At 35.7% G+C, this 17,370-nt stretch overlaps 1 protein-coding gene across 1 annotated transcript; it reads left to right on the forward strand.

The window, feature by feature from the left end:
- The first annotated feature begins 11,465 nt into the window (after nt 1-11,465).
- On the forward strand, nt 11,466-15,989 carry LOC140859194 (uncharacterized). Its single transcript, XM_073260827.1, has 3 exons — nt 11,466-11,795; nt 13,505-13,653; nt 15,578-15,989. The coding sequence occupies exons 1-3, from the start codon at nt 11,610-11,612 to the stop codon at nt 15,714-15,716; spliced, it is 474 nt and encodes a 157-aa protein (XP_073116928.1). The 5' UTR covers nt 11,466-11,609; the 3' UTR covers nt 15,717-15,989.
- The last annotated feature ends 1,381 nt before the right edge of the window (nt 15,990-17,370 follow it).

Raw genomic sequence — 17,370 nt, forward strand, 5'->3', positions numbered from 1 at the left:
ATATTTTAAATCAAATTTTTATCAAATTAAAAATAACTAAATTATTAAAAATCTAATGTCCCCACGAGGATCAATTCGTCGACAGCATCTTGGTTTTTTTCGAATTAATCCATGGACATCCTAATTTTATTTTTATTTTTATTGCTAATTTTTTTTAATAAATTAATTCCATAAATCCTAAAATCTAAAGAGAGAGAGAGAGAGAGTTTCTCTCTCTCCGCCCCTTCTCTTTTTTTTTTTTCTTTTTCTTTTCCTTTTTCTTCTTTTTCTTCTTTTTCTTTTCTTCTTTTTCTTCTTTTTCTTTTCCTTTTCTTCTTTTTTTTTCTCCTTCTTCTTCTTCTTCTTCCCGTGCCGGAACAGAGGACTCTTGGTCCTCAGGCTTTGAACGGCCGTTCGGGCCGCGGCCGCCACGGCGGAGGCCGGCGGCCGACGGGGCCATCTCCTCCGGTCACGGAGGAAACATGGCCGGCGATCAATTCCGATCGGCGGCGCCGGAGATTCACGAAAAATAAGCCCAAAAACAGGGGTCTTTCCCGACCAAAAATCGACGACGCTCGTCGCCGGCCACCATGCACAAGGGCATGGAAGGAAAGGGAAGGAAGAGGGGAAAAAGAGAAGAGCTTACCTCGGCCTCTTGGGACCTCGTCGGCGGGCAATCGCGACGGGATTCACAACGGTGTCCGCGGCTCTATTTCGAGAAAAATTGAGAGAAGGAGAGAGGGAAGAGGCTGATGGATCGATTCCAAGGAGAGGGGAGACCTTCTTATAGAGGGTCCTAGGATTTTGAGGGATCCTAGGACTCCTAAAGTCCCTGGGTCTCATCGGAGAAGAAGACTCCTACCGGGAGTCTTCTTCCCGGTTTAACTCTATTTTTTTTTTTTCGTTTTGGGCTTTTGTGGGCTGAAATGGATTTTGGGCTATAACATTCTTCACCCCTAAAAAGAAATTTCGTCCTCGAAATTTTTCATACATGTAGTCTCGAAGAGCTGGGGATATTTATGCTTCATTTCTTCCTCTAGCTCCCAAGTAGCTTCTCTTTCTGAATGTCGGCTCCACTGTACCTTGACATAAGGAATGTTGCGACGTCTCAGCACCTGTTCTTTACGGTCTACGATCCGTATCGGATATTCTTCATATGTTAGATCCTTCCTGGCTTGTACTGGTTCAAGTTCCACAATATGACTTGGATCTGGTAAATATTTCTTTAACATAGAAACATGAAAAACATTATGTACTCCTGCAAGTGAAGGGGGTAAGGCAAGTCGATAAGCCACCTCACCAATTCTATCCAAAATCTCAAACGGACCCACATATCTAGGATTCAATTTGCCACGAATGCCAAATCTTGAAATTCCTTTTGAAGGAGATACTTTGAGAAACACATGGTCACCGACTTGAAATTCTAATTTCCGTCTCCTGTTATCTGCATAGCTTTTCTATCTACTTTGTGCTGCCCGAAGTCGATCTTTAATTAATTGAATCTTCTCAACTGCTTGTTGAACAAGTTCGGGATCCAATATTCTTCGCTCACCAACATCATCCCAGTGAATCGGTGATCGACATCTTCTACCATATAAAGCTTCGTAAGGTGCCATACCAATGCTAGCCTGATAACTGTTATTGTAAGCGAACTCAATCAAAGGTAGATGCTCATCCCATGAACTTTTCATATCCAAAATACAGGTTCTCAACATATCTTCTAAGATCTGAATAGTTCTCTCTGACTGACCATCAGTCTGTGGATGAAAAGCTGTACTGAAGTTCAATTTTGTTCCTAATGCCTTGTGTAAGCTCTTCCAGAACTGTGATACAAATCTGGTGTCTCGATCCGATACGATGGTCACTGAAATTTCATGTAGCCTTACAATTTCTTTCATATACAACTTTGCTAGTCTTTCCAAGGTAAATCCAACTCTAATTGGAAGAAAATGTGCAGACTTTGTCAATCGGTCCACAATCACCCAGGCTGCATCATTTTTACTGGGAGTCTTTGATAGTCCAGTTACAAAATCCATAGTGATATGTTCCCACTTTCAAACTGGAATATCAAGAGGTTGAAGTAGTCCCGCAGGTCTCTGATGTTCAGCTTTAACTTGTTGACACACCAAACATTGAGCCACGAATTGAGTGATCTCTCTCTTCATATTATTCCACCAGTACATTTCTTTTAAGTCTCTATACATCTTGATACCTCCCGGATGAACTGTATAACCGGTCTGATGTGCCTCCTGAAGTATTTCATGCTTGAGTGCTGAATCTTGGGTATGCAAATCCTGTTGTCGAACCTTAACGAACCGTCTTCATGTATCTTGAATTCAGATTGAACACCAGCTTTCACTGAATTTCTTATTTTCATTAGTTGTGGATCATTATTCTGGGCAACTGAAATTCTTTCAATGAGTGTTGGCTGAACCCTCATGTTGGCTAACCGTACTGTTGAGTCATATTTTCGGATGTCTAATTCTAATTTCCTTATATCTTTTAACAATTGACTTTGGTGTGTGATTAAAACCGCCAAATTATGTGTGATTAAAACCGCCAAATTTCCCACAGATTTTCTACTAAGGGCATCAGCAACAACATTAGCTTTTCCCGGATGATAATGGATTGTTAAATCATAATCCTTTAATAGTTCTAACCACCTTCTCTGTCTCATGTTTAATTCTTTCTGTGTAAAAATATACTTCAAGCTCTTATGATCTGTAAACACTTCACACTGCACACCGTATAAGTGATGTCTCCAAATTTTTAGGGCAAAAATCACTACAGCTAATTTCAAATCATGTGTCGGATAATTTTGTTCATATGGTTTCAATTGTCTTGAGGCATAGGCTACTACCTTACCATGTTGCATCAATACACTGCCGAGTCCCTTTTTAGATGCATCACTATATATTGTGAAACCTTCATCTCCTGTTGGTATAGTAAGGATAGGGGCTGACACTAATCGTTGTTTTAATTCTTGGAAACTCTGTTCACAATCTTCAGACCACTCGAATTTAACCCCTTTTTGAGTAAGACGAGTCAGAGGTGCAGCTATGCGAGAAAATTCTTCTACAAATCGTCTGTAATATCCTGCCATTCCCAGAAAACTTCGAATCTCAGAAATATTTGTAGGTCTGTTCCACTGCATCACAGCTTCCACTTTTGCTGGATCCACAGAAATTTCATCTTTAGATACGATGTGTCCTAAAAAGGCTATTTTGTCCAACCAAAATTCACACTTCTTAAATTTGGCATAAAGTTTTTCTTTCCTCAATATTTATAGTACACACCGTAAATGCTCTTCATGCTCCAATTTACTTCTTGAATATATCAAGATATCATCAATAAATACGACAACAAATTTATCAAGATAAGATCTGAATATTCTGTTCATTAAATCCATAAAGGCTGCTGGAGCATTGGTTAACCCAAAAGGCATCACTAAAAATTCATAATGTCCATAACGAGTTCTAAATGCCGTCTTTGGTATGTCCTCTGTTTTAATTTTTAACTGATGATACCCTGAACGAAGATCAATTTTAGAAAAGACTTGTGCACCTTGCAGCTGATCAAATAAATCATCAATTCGAGGTAGAGGATACTTATTTCTGATAGTATTTTTATTCAACTCTCTATAGTCGATACAAAGTCTCATACTACCATCTTTCTTCTTCACAAATAAGACTGGAGCTCCCCAAGGAGATACACTAGGCCTTATAAAACTTTTATCCAATAAATCCTGTAATTGATCTTTTAACTCCTTTAATTCCATAGGGGTCATTCTGTAAGGAGCTTTAGAAATCGGATTGGTATTAGGTGCCAACTCAATAGTAAATTCAAGTTCTCTATCTGGGGGTAGTCCGACTAAATCATCAATGAATACATCCGAAAATTCATTTACGATAGGAATATCCTGTAACTTCAATTCATCATGTTCTTTATTCTTTATTGATACTAGGTAACCTCTACATCCCTTTCTTATCATCTGTCTAGCTTGTTCAGGTGAAATAATACGTGGAGGGGTGGTTCCTGTACTTCCATCAAAACTAAAAGTTAATTCTCCCGGTATGTGAAAATTCACTCTCTTTCCATGGCAATCCACAGAGGCATGATAGGTAGCCAGCCAATCCATTCCTAGAATGACATCGAAATTATGCATATCCAGGACCACCAAATCTGCTGGTAATTCTCTTTCTCCTATCTTAATACTACAGGACTTGCACACACTTTCGGTACTCAAAATACCACCTACTGGTGTCTCAACATTAATTTGGTTTTCATGGGTTCACAACCTATATCATGCTGTCTAATAAAAGTAGTGGATATAAAGGAATGTGTAGCACCAGAATCAAACAAAACTGAAGCATGAATACCAGATACAGGAATGGTACCTGTCACCACAGCATTGGAGGCCTGAGCATCCTGTTGTGTGAGTGCATAGATTCTTCCTTGAGTTTTCGGCCTTTGACCTCCGTTCTTTGCTTGTGTTGATCTATTTTCGTCCATCTGGGGGCAATCTGCAATCTTGTGTCCTTTCTGGCCACATCTAAAACACGAACCGGTATTCTATGGGCAATCAGAAGTCTCATGCTCTCTTCGGCCGCATCTCGAACATCTGGCTGCCACATTCTCACGATTCTTATCAGTTGCTGGCTTCTTTGCTGGAACCATATTGTTCTGATTTCGTCCTTGAGTTCCACTAAACCTATTTCTCTTCTTCTGATTCCGTTCACGCTCCGCATGAGCTTCATTAGCTTCTCTCTCAATTATTAGAGCTTTGTTCACAACTGAGGCATAGGTAGTTAGCTCATAGGGTACAACCTGTCTTCTGATTTCTGTCTTCAGTCCCATTTCAAATTTGTGTACTCTGTCTTGCTCAATCTCAACTAGTCTCGGAACAAACTTGGCTAACTCCGTGAATTTGGCTTCATATTCTGCAACAGATCTGTTACCCTGTCTCAGGTGAATGAACTCCTGTTCTTTCTGTATTCTGACACTTCGGGGAAAATACTTGTCAAAGAATTCATCACGAAATCTCTCCCAAGTGAGTGGTATCCCATCGTGCTCATATTTTTATTCCAGTATATGCCACCAGTTGTATGCCTCGCCTTGTAACAGATATGCTGTATAGCGGATCTTCTCTTCATCGTGGCATTCTTGCACGGTGAAGGCCTTCTCCATTTCCATAATCCAGTTATCTGCTTCTTGTGGCTCGATGGTCCCTTTGAAGGCTGGAGGAGCTAGCTTCTTAAATTCGACGATATTGTTTCTCTGCATCGGATGTTCTCCATGTCCAGGTATCGGTGAAATTGCTGACGTGGCTGTGCATGTTGTTGTTGAAGTAACTGTTGCTGTGTTTGAACTACTCCGATCAGAGTTTGCATTAGTTGAGTCATGTTCGGCTCTTGTGCTGTCGGAGTATTTTCGGTAGGATCATGGATTCCCTCCTGCTGAGTTGTACCGCTGTTTAATTGGGGAGTATTATTGCCAAGTGGATTTGATGTCCCTCCTACCGTTCCTTGAGTATTCCTCGCTCGTCGTGGAGGCATATTGACCTATGTTAGATTTGAGATAATAACTTATCCTTAATAAGGTTATAACTTGTGACAAGTCAAATCATAATCATCATGACTAACCTTTCAATTTCCTAATGTCTACCCGTCACTCGCTCACTTTATTCTACATGTCTCTATCTATCTACTTATGCTCTAATACCATATTAATTGTCACGCCCCCGACCCGAGATTTGAATCGAGGGTCATGGCAACCGCCGCATACTTATAGAATACTTTTTTCATAAGCATGCAAGGCATCTCATCATGATATCTTCACAAATAGTTAAATAAATTTTTTTCATTCAATATCAAACTTTGGTTCAAATAACAAATCAAAACTAGTGTTCAAGAGAAAGTAACTGTCTGACAAAGTCAATACTAAAAAAAAACTAAAGTCTTGAATCAATTCTGAGAAAATCCTAAATCAATGAGTTAACTCCAACTCTAATCGCTCTTCCAACCGAAATCCCGCATCATGCTAATTTTCTGTATCTGTAAGAAAAACATAAAACTTATCATGAGCTAAATAGCCAGTAAGCAGTGTATACCTTTAACTGAATAATCAGGCAAATAATACTATGCATAACAAATCAATATGTAATTTCATGAAATCATATTCATACTGTCAATCATATATAAAAGTCAATTCATCATAATTTCCAATTATTTTTTCTTCTTAAATTCATCAATTTCTTAAATTCTTCTTACCAACCATGACTATGACCACATTATCCCTGTAGCAGGGTCATAATACCGCGTATCTGCTTGCGGTGGGCTGCGAATCATCTGGCAGCAAGTCTTTGGAACCGCTAGTCTAACTGGCGGTTTTTACCGCTGGTCTATCTGGCGACATAAATCCTCAGGACAGTCAATTGCCAACGTATATGCCCCCATTGGCGGGGTCCTCAACACAGTCAGGTTGTCAATTTCATATTGTCTTCCAATTCATTATTATTTTCAAAATAATAAAATTAATTGATATTCAGTCAAATCAATTATAACATTCTTTGAGATCATATATCATCATAATAATTGCTCACAAATAACTTCAATCATAAATAATTTTCTACAATTAACTTTCATCATAAATAATTCCAATAATTATTTCAATAAATAATTTCAATCACAAGCATGCATAAATTTATTTAATTCATAATTTATCAGATAAATTTAGAAAAAAAACACTACTTACCTCAAAAGAAATCCAAACTAAAAATTCTAGGGATCTCGAAAATCCTTCTCTGAACCTGATACGTCAAATATCATATTTTAAATCAAATTTTATCGAATTAAAAATAACTAAATTATTAAAATCTAATGTTCCCACGAGGATCAATTCGTCGACAGCATCCAGGATTTTCGAACTAATCCATGGATACCCTAATTATATTTATTTATTTTTATTTTTATTGCTAATTTAATTAATTTTTTAATTTTTTTAAATTAATTAATTAATTTCATAAATCTTAAATCTAGAGAGAGAGAGTTTCTCTCTCCGTCCCTTTTTTTTTTCTTTTTCTTTTTCTTTTCTTCTTTTTCTTCTTTTTTTTTCTTTTCCTTTTCTTCTCTTTCTTTTTTTTTTCTTTTCCTTTTCTTCTTTTTCTTCTTCTTCTTCTTCCCGCGCCGGAACAGAGGACTCTTGGTCCTCCGGCCTTGATCGGCCGTTTGGGCCGCGGCCGCCACGGCGGAGGCCGGCGGCCGATGGGGCCAGTCCCCGATCACGGAGGAAACATGGCCGGCGGTCAATTTTGATCGCCGGCGCCGGAAATTCACGAAAAATAAGCCCAAAAACAGGGGTCTTTCCCGACCAAAAATTGACGACGTTCGTCGCCGGCCACCACGCACAAGGGCATGGAAGGAAAGGGAAGGAAGAGGGGAAAAAGAGAAGGACTTACCTCGGCCTCCTGGGACCTCGTCGGCGGGCAATCGCAATGGGATTCACAACGGTGTCCGCGGCTCTACTTCGGAAAATCAGAAAGAAAGCGAGGGAGAAGAGGCCGATGGATCGATTTTAAGAAGAGGGGAGACCTTCTTATAGAGGGTCCTAAGATTTTCGAGGGGTCCTAGGACTCCTAATAGGCTTTGGTCTTGCTGGAGAAGAACGAGAGTTTTCTTCTCGATTTTTTTTTTTTTTTTTTTTTTTTTTTTTTTTTTTTTTTTTTTTTTTTTTTTTTTTTTTCTGTTTTGGGCTTTGGATCTGCTGGGTTTTGGGCTATAACAAAGACAGGGAATAAGAATTTGTCAAACCCAGAATACGAAGACATGACCATCCAAAGAGTATAGAAATTAAAACCTTTTGCATCTTGCCCTTGGATATGAATGACTAGGCCACGTTCTCCAGGCTATCATTCAATACCTTCTGACATCCATCGCCCCCAGCCTCCTAACCTATAAAACATCAAATGCCTTTGGTGCACCCGGAAACCATTCCTATCATATAATGATGGAGATTCTGATGGATTATCAGCACCACTCGCATACAAAAAAAATCTTAAATTTAATAGATTACTATATAAAATATGGTTGATTTAATTAATAGATTATAGATTCTTCCTTCATGATAGTGCAAATTATATATTATTTTCTGAATATTGATTTTCTCTATTTTTGGTAGTAATTTTGATTTCTACAATATATATATATATAGTATTTATTTTAAAATATATTGCCAGATATAATATAGTATTTCATCAGTAGAATGAGATATCCATGCTTATAACAACTTTTAATAATATTTTCAAATAACCATGAATTATAAATTTATTGTTTTATTTTTTTTAAAACTATTGCTATAAATTATCATCTTCTGTTATGATTATAATGTACCAATGTAATAAAAGAGTATTTAGTAATATTTGTGTATAACTACTGCAATGTTACAAACCTTTTGTGATAATTTCTAAAACTATTATTATATAATATTATTTTTTGTAGCGGCTACAAGATATCATCATAACATAAAATATTTTAGCAACACCCATAAATAAGGCTGCATATGGGTTGGAGCAACCTGTGATCCGATCAAGCCCGATCTGCTTAGACCCAATCCAATCTATTTTAAAAGCCTTAAAGGACAGGGTTGGATTTTAAAATTAGATCCGTTCAATATTCCGGATCGAATTTGGATTTACTGAATTCGGATCCGATCCGATCTGAATTTAGTATTGAATCCAATATGTAAACTATAGAATAAATAAAGTAGGATTAGAATTTCAAATGCTCTTGTAGTATTATTATTTTTCATACAGTTTTACTCAATTTGACTGTGAGATTTTGAAAAATTACTTATAAATTAATAGTCAAGATAAAATAGTATTTATTTTTTTTTATCATAAATTTTGCATATATTGGTTTATCATATGAATAAGATCCGATCAGAATTTGGATTCGAGCTGGATCCAAAATTTTTAGATTGGGATCGGATTATACATAGATCCGATCCGATCCAATCCAAATAATCCAATGAGGTAGACTTTTTGATTATAGATCCGATCCAATTCAATCCATTTTCAATTGAATTGGATCTGGATCCAACATTAGAACTCGATCAAAAAATTAGATCGGATCGAAGTTACTCATGATCCGATCTGATCCGATCCACTTGCATCTCCGTCCAGAGGAATAGTTACAGTAATAGATTTTGCTAAGTATCACTAAAATTCTACCGTCACAGGCTTTCTTTGCTGTAGTATCACAAACGTTACAATTTACTGTTGACTTATTCATCAATTACTCTTGGGTTACAAATTGTTAATTCCATATGTATCACCTCAACAAATACAATAATTTAATAGAACAATAACAATTAAAGTATCTAAAAAGAAGCATCCGGACAAAGGCATCCTTGACAGTAGACTTCGAAAAAAGATCCAAGACCCATTAAACCAGAAAGAATGGGCAAAAGAGAGAAGAAAACTTAGGAATTAGAGGTGATAATTTTAAAAAGATATTTAATTTATAATTAGAATTAAAATTGAAATAAAAATTAGTATAAATTAAAATCGAAATAGAAATGACCAAATGTTCCAAAGTATTTGGTTCGTGATGAATAAAAATTTGAATCTTTAGAGAAGAATATGGGTTGAGTTGTAGATATACTGGATAATTTTTATTTCATTTTGGAGAATGAGATTCCTTCCATTTAAATGGTTAGAATAAAATTTATTTATTTTTATTTTAATTTTAAATTTTAATTTTTTTTAATTAAATATCTCCTAAGATTAATAGTAAGTTGCTTACGAAGAAGCTAAGGAAAATGACAGAGATTTGTTGTCAAAGCACCGTCACCAGAATTTTTTTTTTAAAACCAAAAAAAATCATGGTTACGGTGCTTTGACTCGAAACATGACCACTTTTGAATCCCAACCAATTAACAAGGCCTCCCTTAAAATGGATGGTTGTGATCGAAGCCAAGATCTTATAATGAACATGATTAGAATGCATGGTGGACCGAAGTCTTTAGACTCCTTCAAAGCTAGCAACTGTCCGTGCACGGTTCGTGTTTGGCTGTTCCGGTCGTCGCTTCCAATGGAGATGGGCAGGCGGTGGACTTTGATATAATTATTTTAACGCATGTTTTGTTGGAGAGGAGATGGGCTCTTTGGGTAGGGTGAACCTTCTTCCCATTTTGATTATAAAAAATAATATTTTATTTTTTTAATTTAATTTTTATTTTTTAATATTAAAATTTTATTTCAATTTTAATCATCAATCAAACATATCAAAAGATATGATTATTTTCATTCTTATTTTAGCCCATTTTAGTTTCAATTACGGACCAAACGCAATCTTAGAATGCTGGCATGCGGTGATTTCATGGTGAATTATTCAAAGCTCAAAAGCAAGTTTTTACTTTGTAAAAGTAGGGTAAATATATTCCATGCCTTTTTTTGACCTAAATTATCATTTCAACGATATAGACTTTTGACGGTAAAAATAAATTATCACTACAGAATTATTGTGGTAGGCTGACTATCGGCAAACAAAAATAGTAGCATCCTTAGCCACCGTCACCAAATTAGTGTGGCTACGATATTTATTCTGATTAAGAAAAATTATAGCTGCAAAAAGATCTATAAATTAAAATTATTCCACAAACTTGTCAAATATTAAAGTATTTGATATTACAATCAAATAGTTTCCGATTAGAAATACTTCCAAATGGTAGAATATTGGGAAAAGAGTTAGGATGGCGGCCAGCATTTTTGGGTGCCCAACTCAGGCATGCTTAAGCCTCCATTCCATCTATGTATATCGTTTGCGGTATAAAAAATTCGATATGAAGCACATCATCTCATCTGATTAGATCATGTAACTATCATTTTTTAATTTTTAATTTTATTTTTTATTTAAAATTTTGAATGATGAAAATATTTTTTTCTTTCAAAAAAATTATGATATTTCATGTCGATATTATGACATTCTGATTTGAAATTATGATTTTCTGTATGAGGTGCCATAATTTTTTCACAAAATATCATAAAAAAAATATTTTTAAAATTTTTTAACAATAAAAATATTTTTCTCTCTTTATGATATCATATAAAAAAATTATTACGTCCTATGTAAAAAATTATAATTTTAATGTAAGATGCTATAATATCGATATAAAATATTATTTTTTTAAAAAAATATTTTTATTATTTAAAATTTTAAATAAAAATATAAAATATAAAATATAAAATATATATTATAAAATAATAATTATATAGTTTAATAGGACAATGTGGTGCGCCTCACGTGGAATTTTCTGCAAAGTCCATCTGTACATCTAACAAACCGAATCCATTCCTACTGCGAGCTGGATTTCGTTGATCCAGCGCACGGTACACTCGGTTTCCAAAGGAGACGGCGATTGCAAAGTCAAAGTCGACACTTTGACCGATCTCTTTGCTCCACCCCTCCCGCTCTCCTCTCTGAAGAAGTCTTCTCCCTTCTTCTTCCCCCACCTATTAAATCCTCCACCGCTCTTCTCTTCTTCTCCATCCACGCTCTCGCTCCGTCTCATAGAGAAAAAATTGGAGCTTTTTGGATACAGAGAGAGAGAGAGAGGGAGAGTGAAGAGGAGGGATGGCAAAGCTCTACGTGCAGACGGTGCCGCCGGTGGATCTGAACAAGAACACGGAGTGGTTCATGTACCCCGGGGTCTGGACCACCTACATCCTTATCCTCTTCTTCTCCTGGCTCCTCGTGCTCTCTATCTTCGGTTGCTCCCCCGGGATGGCATGGACTGTCGTCAACCTCTTCCATTTCGCCGTATGCCCTCTCTTCTGTGCTTCTTAGATCTCCTTTTGGTTTGTTTCTGATCCTAGAACTTTAAGGGAGCTTAATTTTACCGATTCTGATGAGTTATTGCCCTTCTCCGATGTGATTTTGGTAGAAAGTTAGGATTGTTCTGCGATTTGAGTTTTTTATTCTGTTTTTTTGGATTGGAAATGGGGAGTAGATAGAAGGAGTCAGGTCATAGTGCTGGCTTTAATTTTCTTTTCAGCTGTTTGATTGCGTAAAAATTGGAGTGATTTTGATTGCGTAGAACTCTCAAAAAAGTTCAACCTTTGGTGACATGGCAAGGGAAAGAAAGGGGTAGCTGCTATAATTTGGACACAGTTCTGGGGAATTAACTTTATATAGTATCTTTGACTGACTTGGTCATCTAGGATTTTGAATTGGATTAAGAATATGTGGAGTAACCTTGGAGGACCTTGTTGGCTTTTATTGTTCTCTTTTGATCCAGATGAGTGATAGAGTAACTTATTTTTTAATTACTTTTCAAATTACCATGCAATTTTCAGAGAAAAAAAGATTATCTGATGATAATATCCTTGCTTTAACCTTCAGCAACATGATAGAGAGACCATATTTGGGGAACTTGGGATACAAGATTGAACAAATTTCATGTTTTCGTTTGCTTCATATTAGGTCAACTATACCTGAATCCATCAGGTTGGTTAGCTCCAATTTTTTGCATCATCTGTCATGACCTTTAATCACTTGTGATGAGTCATCGTCTTCTTTGTCTGATTCATCTTCATTCTATCGATCTTATGACCTGGTAAATTGGACATATTTGATTTACGAAATATTATTCTTACTTGACCGTTGAAGTTGACTCCATCTTCCATGGACTAGAAAATCTGATCGAGAAACTGAGATCAATACTGGTAATGATATCATAGGAAGATATATTTTTCAGTGTGGTCTTTAAGTGTTAAAGATGCATAGGAAATGATGAGAATATTGTAGGAAGTTAGTCAGAGGACCTCCTTTTATGTATATATTAGCTTGTAATTCTAACACATACCAGCCTTGGAAAGCATACAACACATAGTAAATTGACTCTAAAATGCATATTTTGTTTTCTTATGTGTAAATATTCTGAAGATATTAAATTTTGCATGAGAGTATGGATATTTGCATAGAGTTGATTTGAGAGTGCACATTTCCACTAACTTGTCTGCTTGATTATAGATGGCAGAAAAAAAATGTTGGATATTCTTTTATGCTTCAACATGGCTGCTTCACTGCTTATGGGCAATATGGTCGTACTTCAAATTTCTAACATGATGATGTTAGTACAATGATGTCATCACATCATTAGAAATCATGATGCAGATTAGATTTGGTGTTGGAACACCATGTATATGCAAATTAGAAGCATTCTGTTTTTTGAAGTTAGAAGCTGAATTTTTATTTCTTATTGTTTAATTATGAACCCAATGAGCAATATCTGAATATTTTTTTTCTTTATCATTATATTTACATTATGAAGTACATATAGTCTGAATTTGCTATTTTCAACCAGTCAACCATTTTTTTTGGTTTTCAGCTAATAGGTTTTTCTTTGATTTGATGACTGACAATATTATCTTCAATTGTTATAATGTCTTCATGTGTAACCTTGTATCTTTTTTTTTTTTTTTGTACTTTTCTTATCTTAATTCATTTCTTGACTTGATTTGTCTCAGGTTACCTATCACTTTTTCCATTGGAAGAAGGGAACTCCCTTTGCTGAAGATCAGGGTATTTACAATAATTTGACTTGGTGGGAGCAGATGGACAATGGCAAGCAACTGACACGGAATAGGAAGTTTTTGACCATTGTACCTGTTGTCCTGTAAGTATGCTTTTGTCATTCTTGGCTTACAGTTAACATTGAAAAAAATCAGTTGGAACCACTCACCAGATGGCTGGTACAGTTGTTACTGTTTGGACAACATATTGGTATTAAGTCTGAGCTGGGTTCTAAATGGACTGAGATGACTAAGATTGGCTCTGCACATCCTCTCTAATGTAGTTAATCATCATTTTGTTTCCATCAATTGGGTGATATCAGGTACATGCTACTAACAATAATATGTTTCAAAAGATACTTAATCCAAATGCTTGTTTTTTTGTGTTATGTGAATGCACGAGATGCTACTCTTGTTTCCTTCCTTGCTTGCAAGTGTATTATGTTTGGTAATTTATAGAAGGCCAATTTTAATAGAAAATTTTATAAGTTGTCATTTAATTATCTGGGTTCCTTTAGATTTAGAATTGCATGGATAGTGATTGGTTTGACAAGCGCTGCTTGAGAAAATCTAAACTTGGAGTCTTATATGATACTGTATTTTGAATGGCTTGATGGTAAAGTTTCTTCTAGATATATTTGTGTCATGAGAAAGGGCTTTCTTTTTTTTTTTTTTGTTGGGCTGCAAGGCCAGGGCTATTTAAGTGGAGTAAAGAAGAAACCACTGACACAGGACTTTTTGTCTATCTCATGTGGAGATTCATGCTAGAATACAGCATGTTACATTATCTACCTTGTGAGTCATCATCTCACACTTGTGCAGGTGTTGCCTTGTTTCAGCTCCTATGCATTTGATTAACTTAGATGTTCACCATTTACTCAGTCTCTGGATGAGCCTGTACTTGAACAGTTTGGGTGTTATGATCTTTTCATGATCATTTGCTCAATTAAGAACTCAATTTCATTTGTCTTCTCCTTCATTGACTCAAAGTCTTTCAAGAACATGTGTTTAGCAGAAAAGCATTCCATTTTTTTTTCTTTTTGCAACCTTAGGTACTTATATAGGTATCTCCAATCATGTTGGTAAGGGTGCCTTCTTATTGCTCCATTTGGTTCATTTATGTAGTGCAAGAGCAATGGTACAGAGCTCCTTGTCCTCTAAGCCAATAGAGAATTACATGCTGCACATGTTGGAACTCTCAAGATGCATAGGCATCTTTTCCCATCTTTTCCAAGAAAGATGATTTTGTGTCCAAAATATGTTGGAAATTACATCATTCAGCCTTACATATTATGTCTGATTCTATGGTAGACAGATTTTGCTAGACTTCTGAGATATGAGTTTCATAGCTTGATTTTGTTTCATTGTTAGATAACCAGGTTGTCAAGTTGGAAACCAAATATAGGAGTTAATATTCTTCCTAAAACAATCTTGTAATTCTCAATCTTATAATTGTACCTCTCACCAGACTGAAGTATTCATTTATCATGAAGCATTGTGGTTCTCAAGTTAGTTTCCAAGCATGCTAAAGTTTTGCAAAGTGGATAATGTTTTCCACATATTTGATATTTCCTGTTTTCCCATATTAGTTTGTAGTCCACAACCCATTCTTGTTTGTCATGCTTGCTGAACATGTTTAAACTGGTTATAGCCCAAGTTGTAGGCATTTCATTTGATATATATACAGAGAAGGCTACAACCAACTTCAGCCAGATCCCATCAGTTCTGAGTGAATCCATAATCAGCTAGTTATTGGTCTCATCAGGTTAAACTAACTTGAACATCTAGTATTTGCATTTTATTTCAAGAACTTGCTATCTGCATGAGGTCTCTTCCTTTTCATTTCCTTTGTTGGTAGTTGGAAGTCATTTTAGTTCATGTAGACCTAATCAATGGCATTCAGCAAATCTAGACTACCATACATCCAGATTTCTTAGAAATTTTTTATCAAAAATTTTTCAAAAACCAGCATATTTTACTTCTTATTTTCTTGTTATGCTACTTGATTTCTCCTGTCCATATGTGCAGGTACTTGATATCTTCCCACACAACTGATTACCAAAATCCAATGCTTTCACTCAATACGCTTGCAGTGATAGTGCTGGTAGTTGCCAAGTTACCAAACATGCACAGAGTCCGTATCTTGGGAATTAATGCAGATCGTTGAGCAACATTGCACATGAAAGATATCTTAATCGATATCTCTTTTTGTTGGAAAGATGATCCTTATACCGTATGCTGTCAGATGGTGTCCAATTCCGCATCAAGTCATATTAAGTCTTTAGTGGATGTTCCTGTTATCCCTGTATAGAACTGTCAGGAAGTTATAGTTGTGTTTGTGCTACTTTTGATACATTTAAGCTATCTATAGACCGTATGTTATGTTTCATCTATCAGTGCACAAGAATAAGTGAACTCGGTTCCTCTTCTTTGTGAACTACTTTCCTTGTTGCCCTTGGAGGATTCTACTTGTTGTATGACAATGATAGGATGTTTCTTCTCCTTTTTAACCACGAGAAACATGCTCATTGCTGAATGATCTTAAATGTTCGAACCAAAGCGTCTGAAAGAACTTCTCAACATCTGCATCAGAAACTAACTAGTTTGTTTCTAACAGGTCAATATTTCTTAGAATGTCTGAAAGAGTCAGCATTTTCTCTGTCATTGGTTCTAGCTAGATGCTTGTAGGTTTGGCAAGCAATGCTCAATCTGCCTAGGTGCTTGTCGACTGATTGGATGGTAATTGCTATGAATTATGGGGCACATAATTGCAGCATTTTGACAAAGTCTAGTCACATTAGATGAATTCAAGGCTTATGAGGCAGGACAAATCCTTGCAAAGCATAAGCCAGATGATAAAATAGGTCACAAGTTCAATCTGTTATCCACTATTGCATCTTTTGTAGATGATCCTAGTTGCGACGGTGTGGAAGGTTGAAGACTAAAATAGATTATATTATTAGTATTTGATAGATATAAATTATGATTATTTTTATCCAGAGCAACTTAGGATCCATTTGGTTAGGGGGAATCTGGTATGAGAAAATAAATCTCATATCAAATTATCATATTTGATATGGAAAAGAGAAGGGAGAGTGGTAAAAAGATGATGCACCAAATACTTATTTTTCAGAGAGAGAAGGTAAAACAAATATCATGAAAGATTGGTGTTTGGTAAATTTTCGAATGGTGGTAATCCATATTTAGTAAAAATATCCTCAATAATTCTGCATATATAATTATTAAATTTATTTGATATCTTTTCAAATTCATTTAATAGAAGATTTTTTCAAAAAAATCAAGATAGAGATGACGTTATATAAAGGGCTACGTGATTATAGTCATTATATTAAAATTAATTGGAGATAATAATATTATCTTAGTATTATAAATTTGGTCATATTTATAAATTTGGTCATATTCCTGCATAAACTTACCTCTGGTCAAACGTAGTAATCTTTTTTCAATGTTATTTTTGGAGTAATTTTTTTTCAATCAAACATAGTAAAAATTATTTTTTTCTATAATTATCCAAAAAATTATGAGATTACTTCGTAATCTGACTTACCCCAACCAAACAGACTCTTAATGAAAAACATGAGCTGCACTCATCTTTGAAGTCAAATGAGGTACCTGCTGCATGGTGACCTAACTAGGGCTTATCTTAAGTAATCAAATGGATTGGGATGGAAAAGCTGAGTTTAGCAAGATTCCATGCAATAAATTTAGCAGCAGGTATTAGAATTTTATTCTTTCATTCAATAGAGACTTCCAGTTTGGACGACCGTGGAAACCATCCTCTGGACACAGTTTGCTGACTA

Source organism: Elaeis guineensis, chromosome 7 (genome assembly GCF_000442705.2).
Source record: "Elaeis guineensis isolate ETL-2024a chromosome 7, EG11, whole genome shotgun sequence".
Classification (NCBI taxonomy): domain Eukaryota; kingdom Viridiplantae; phylum Streptophyta; class Magnoliopsida; order Arecales; family Arecaceae; genus Elaeis; species Elaeis guineensis.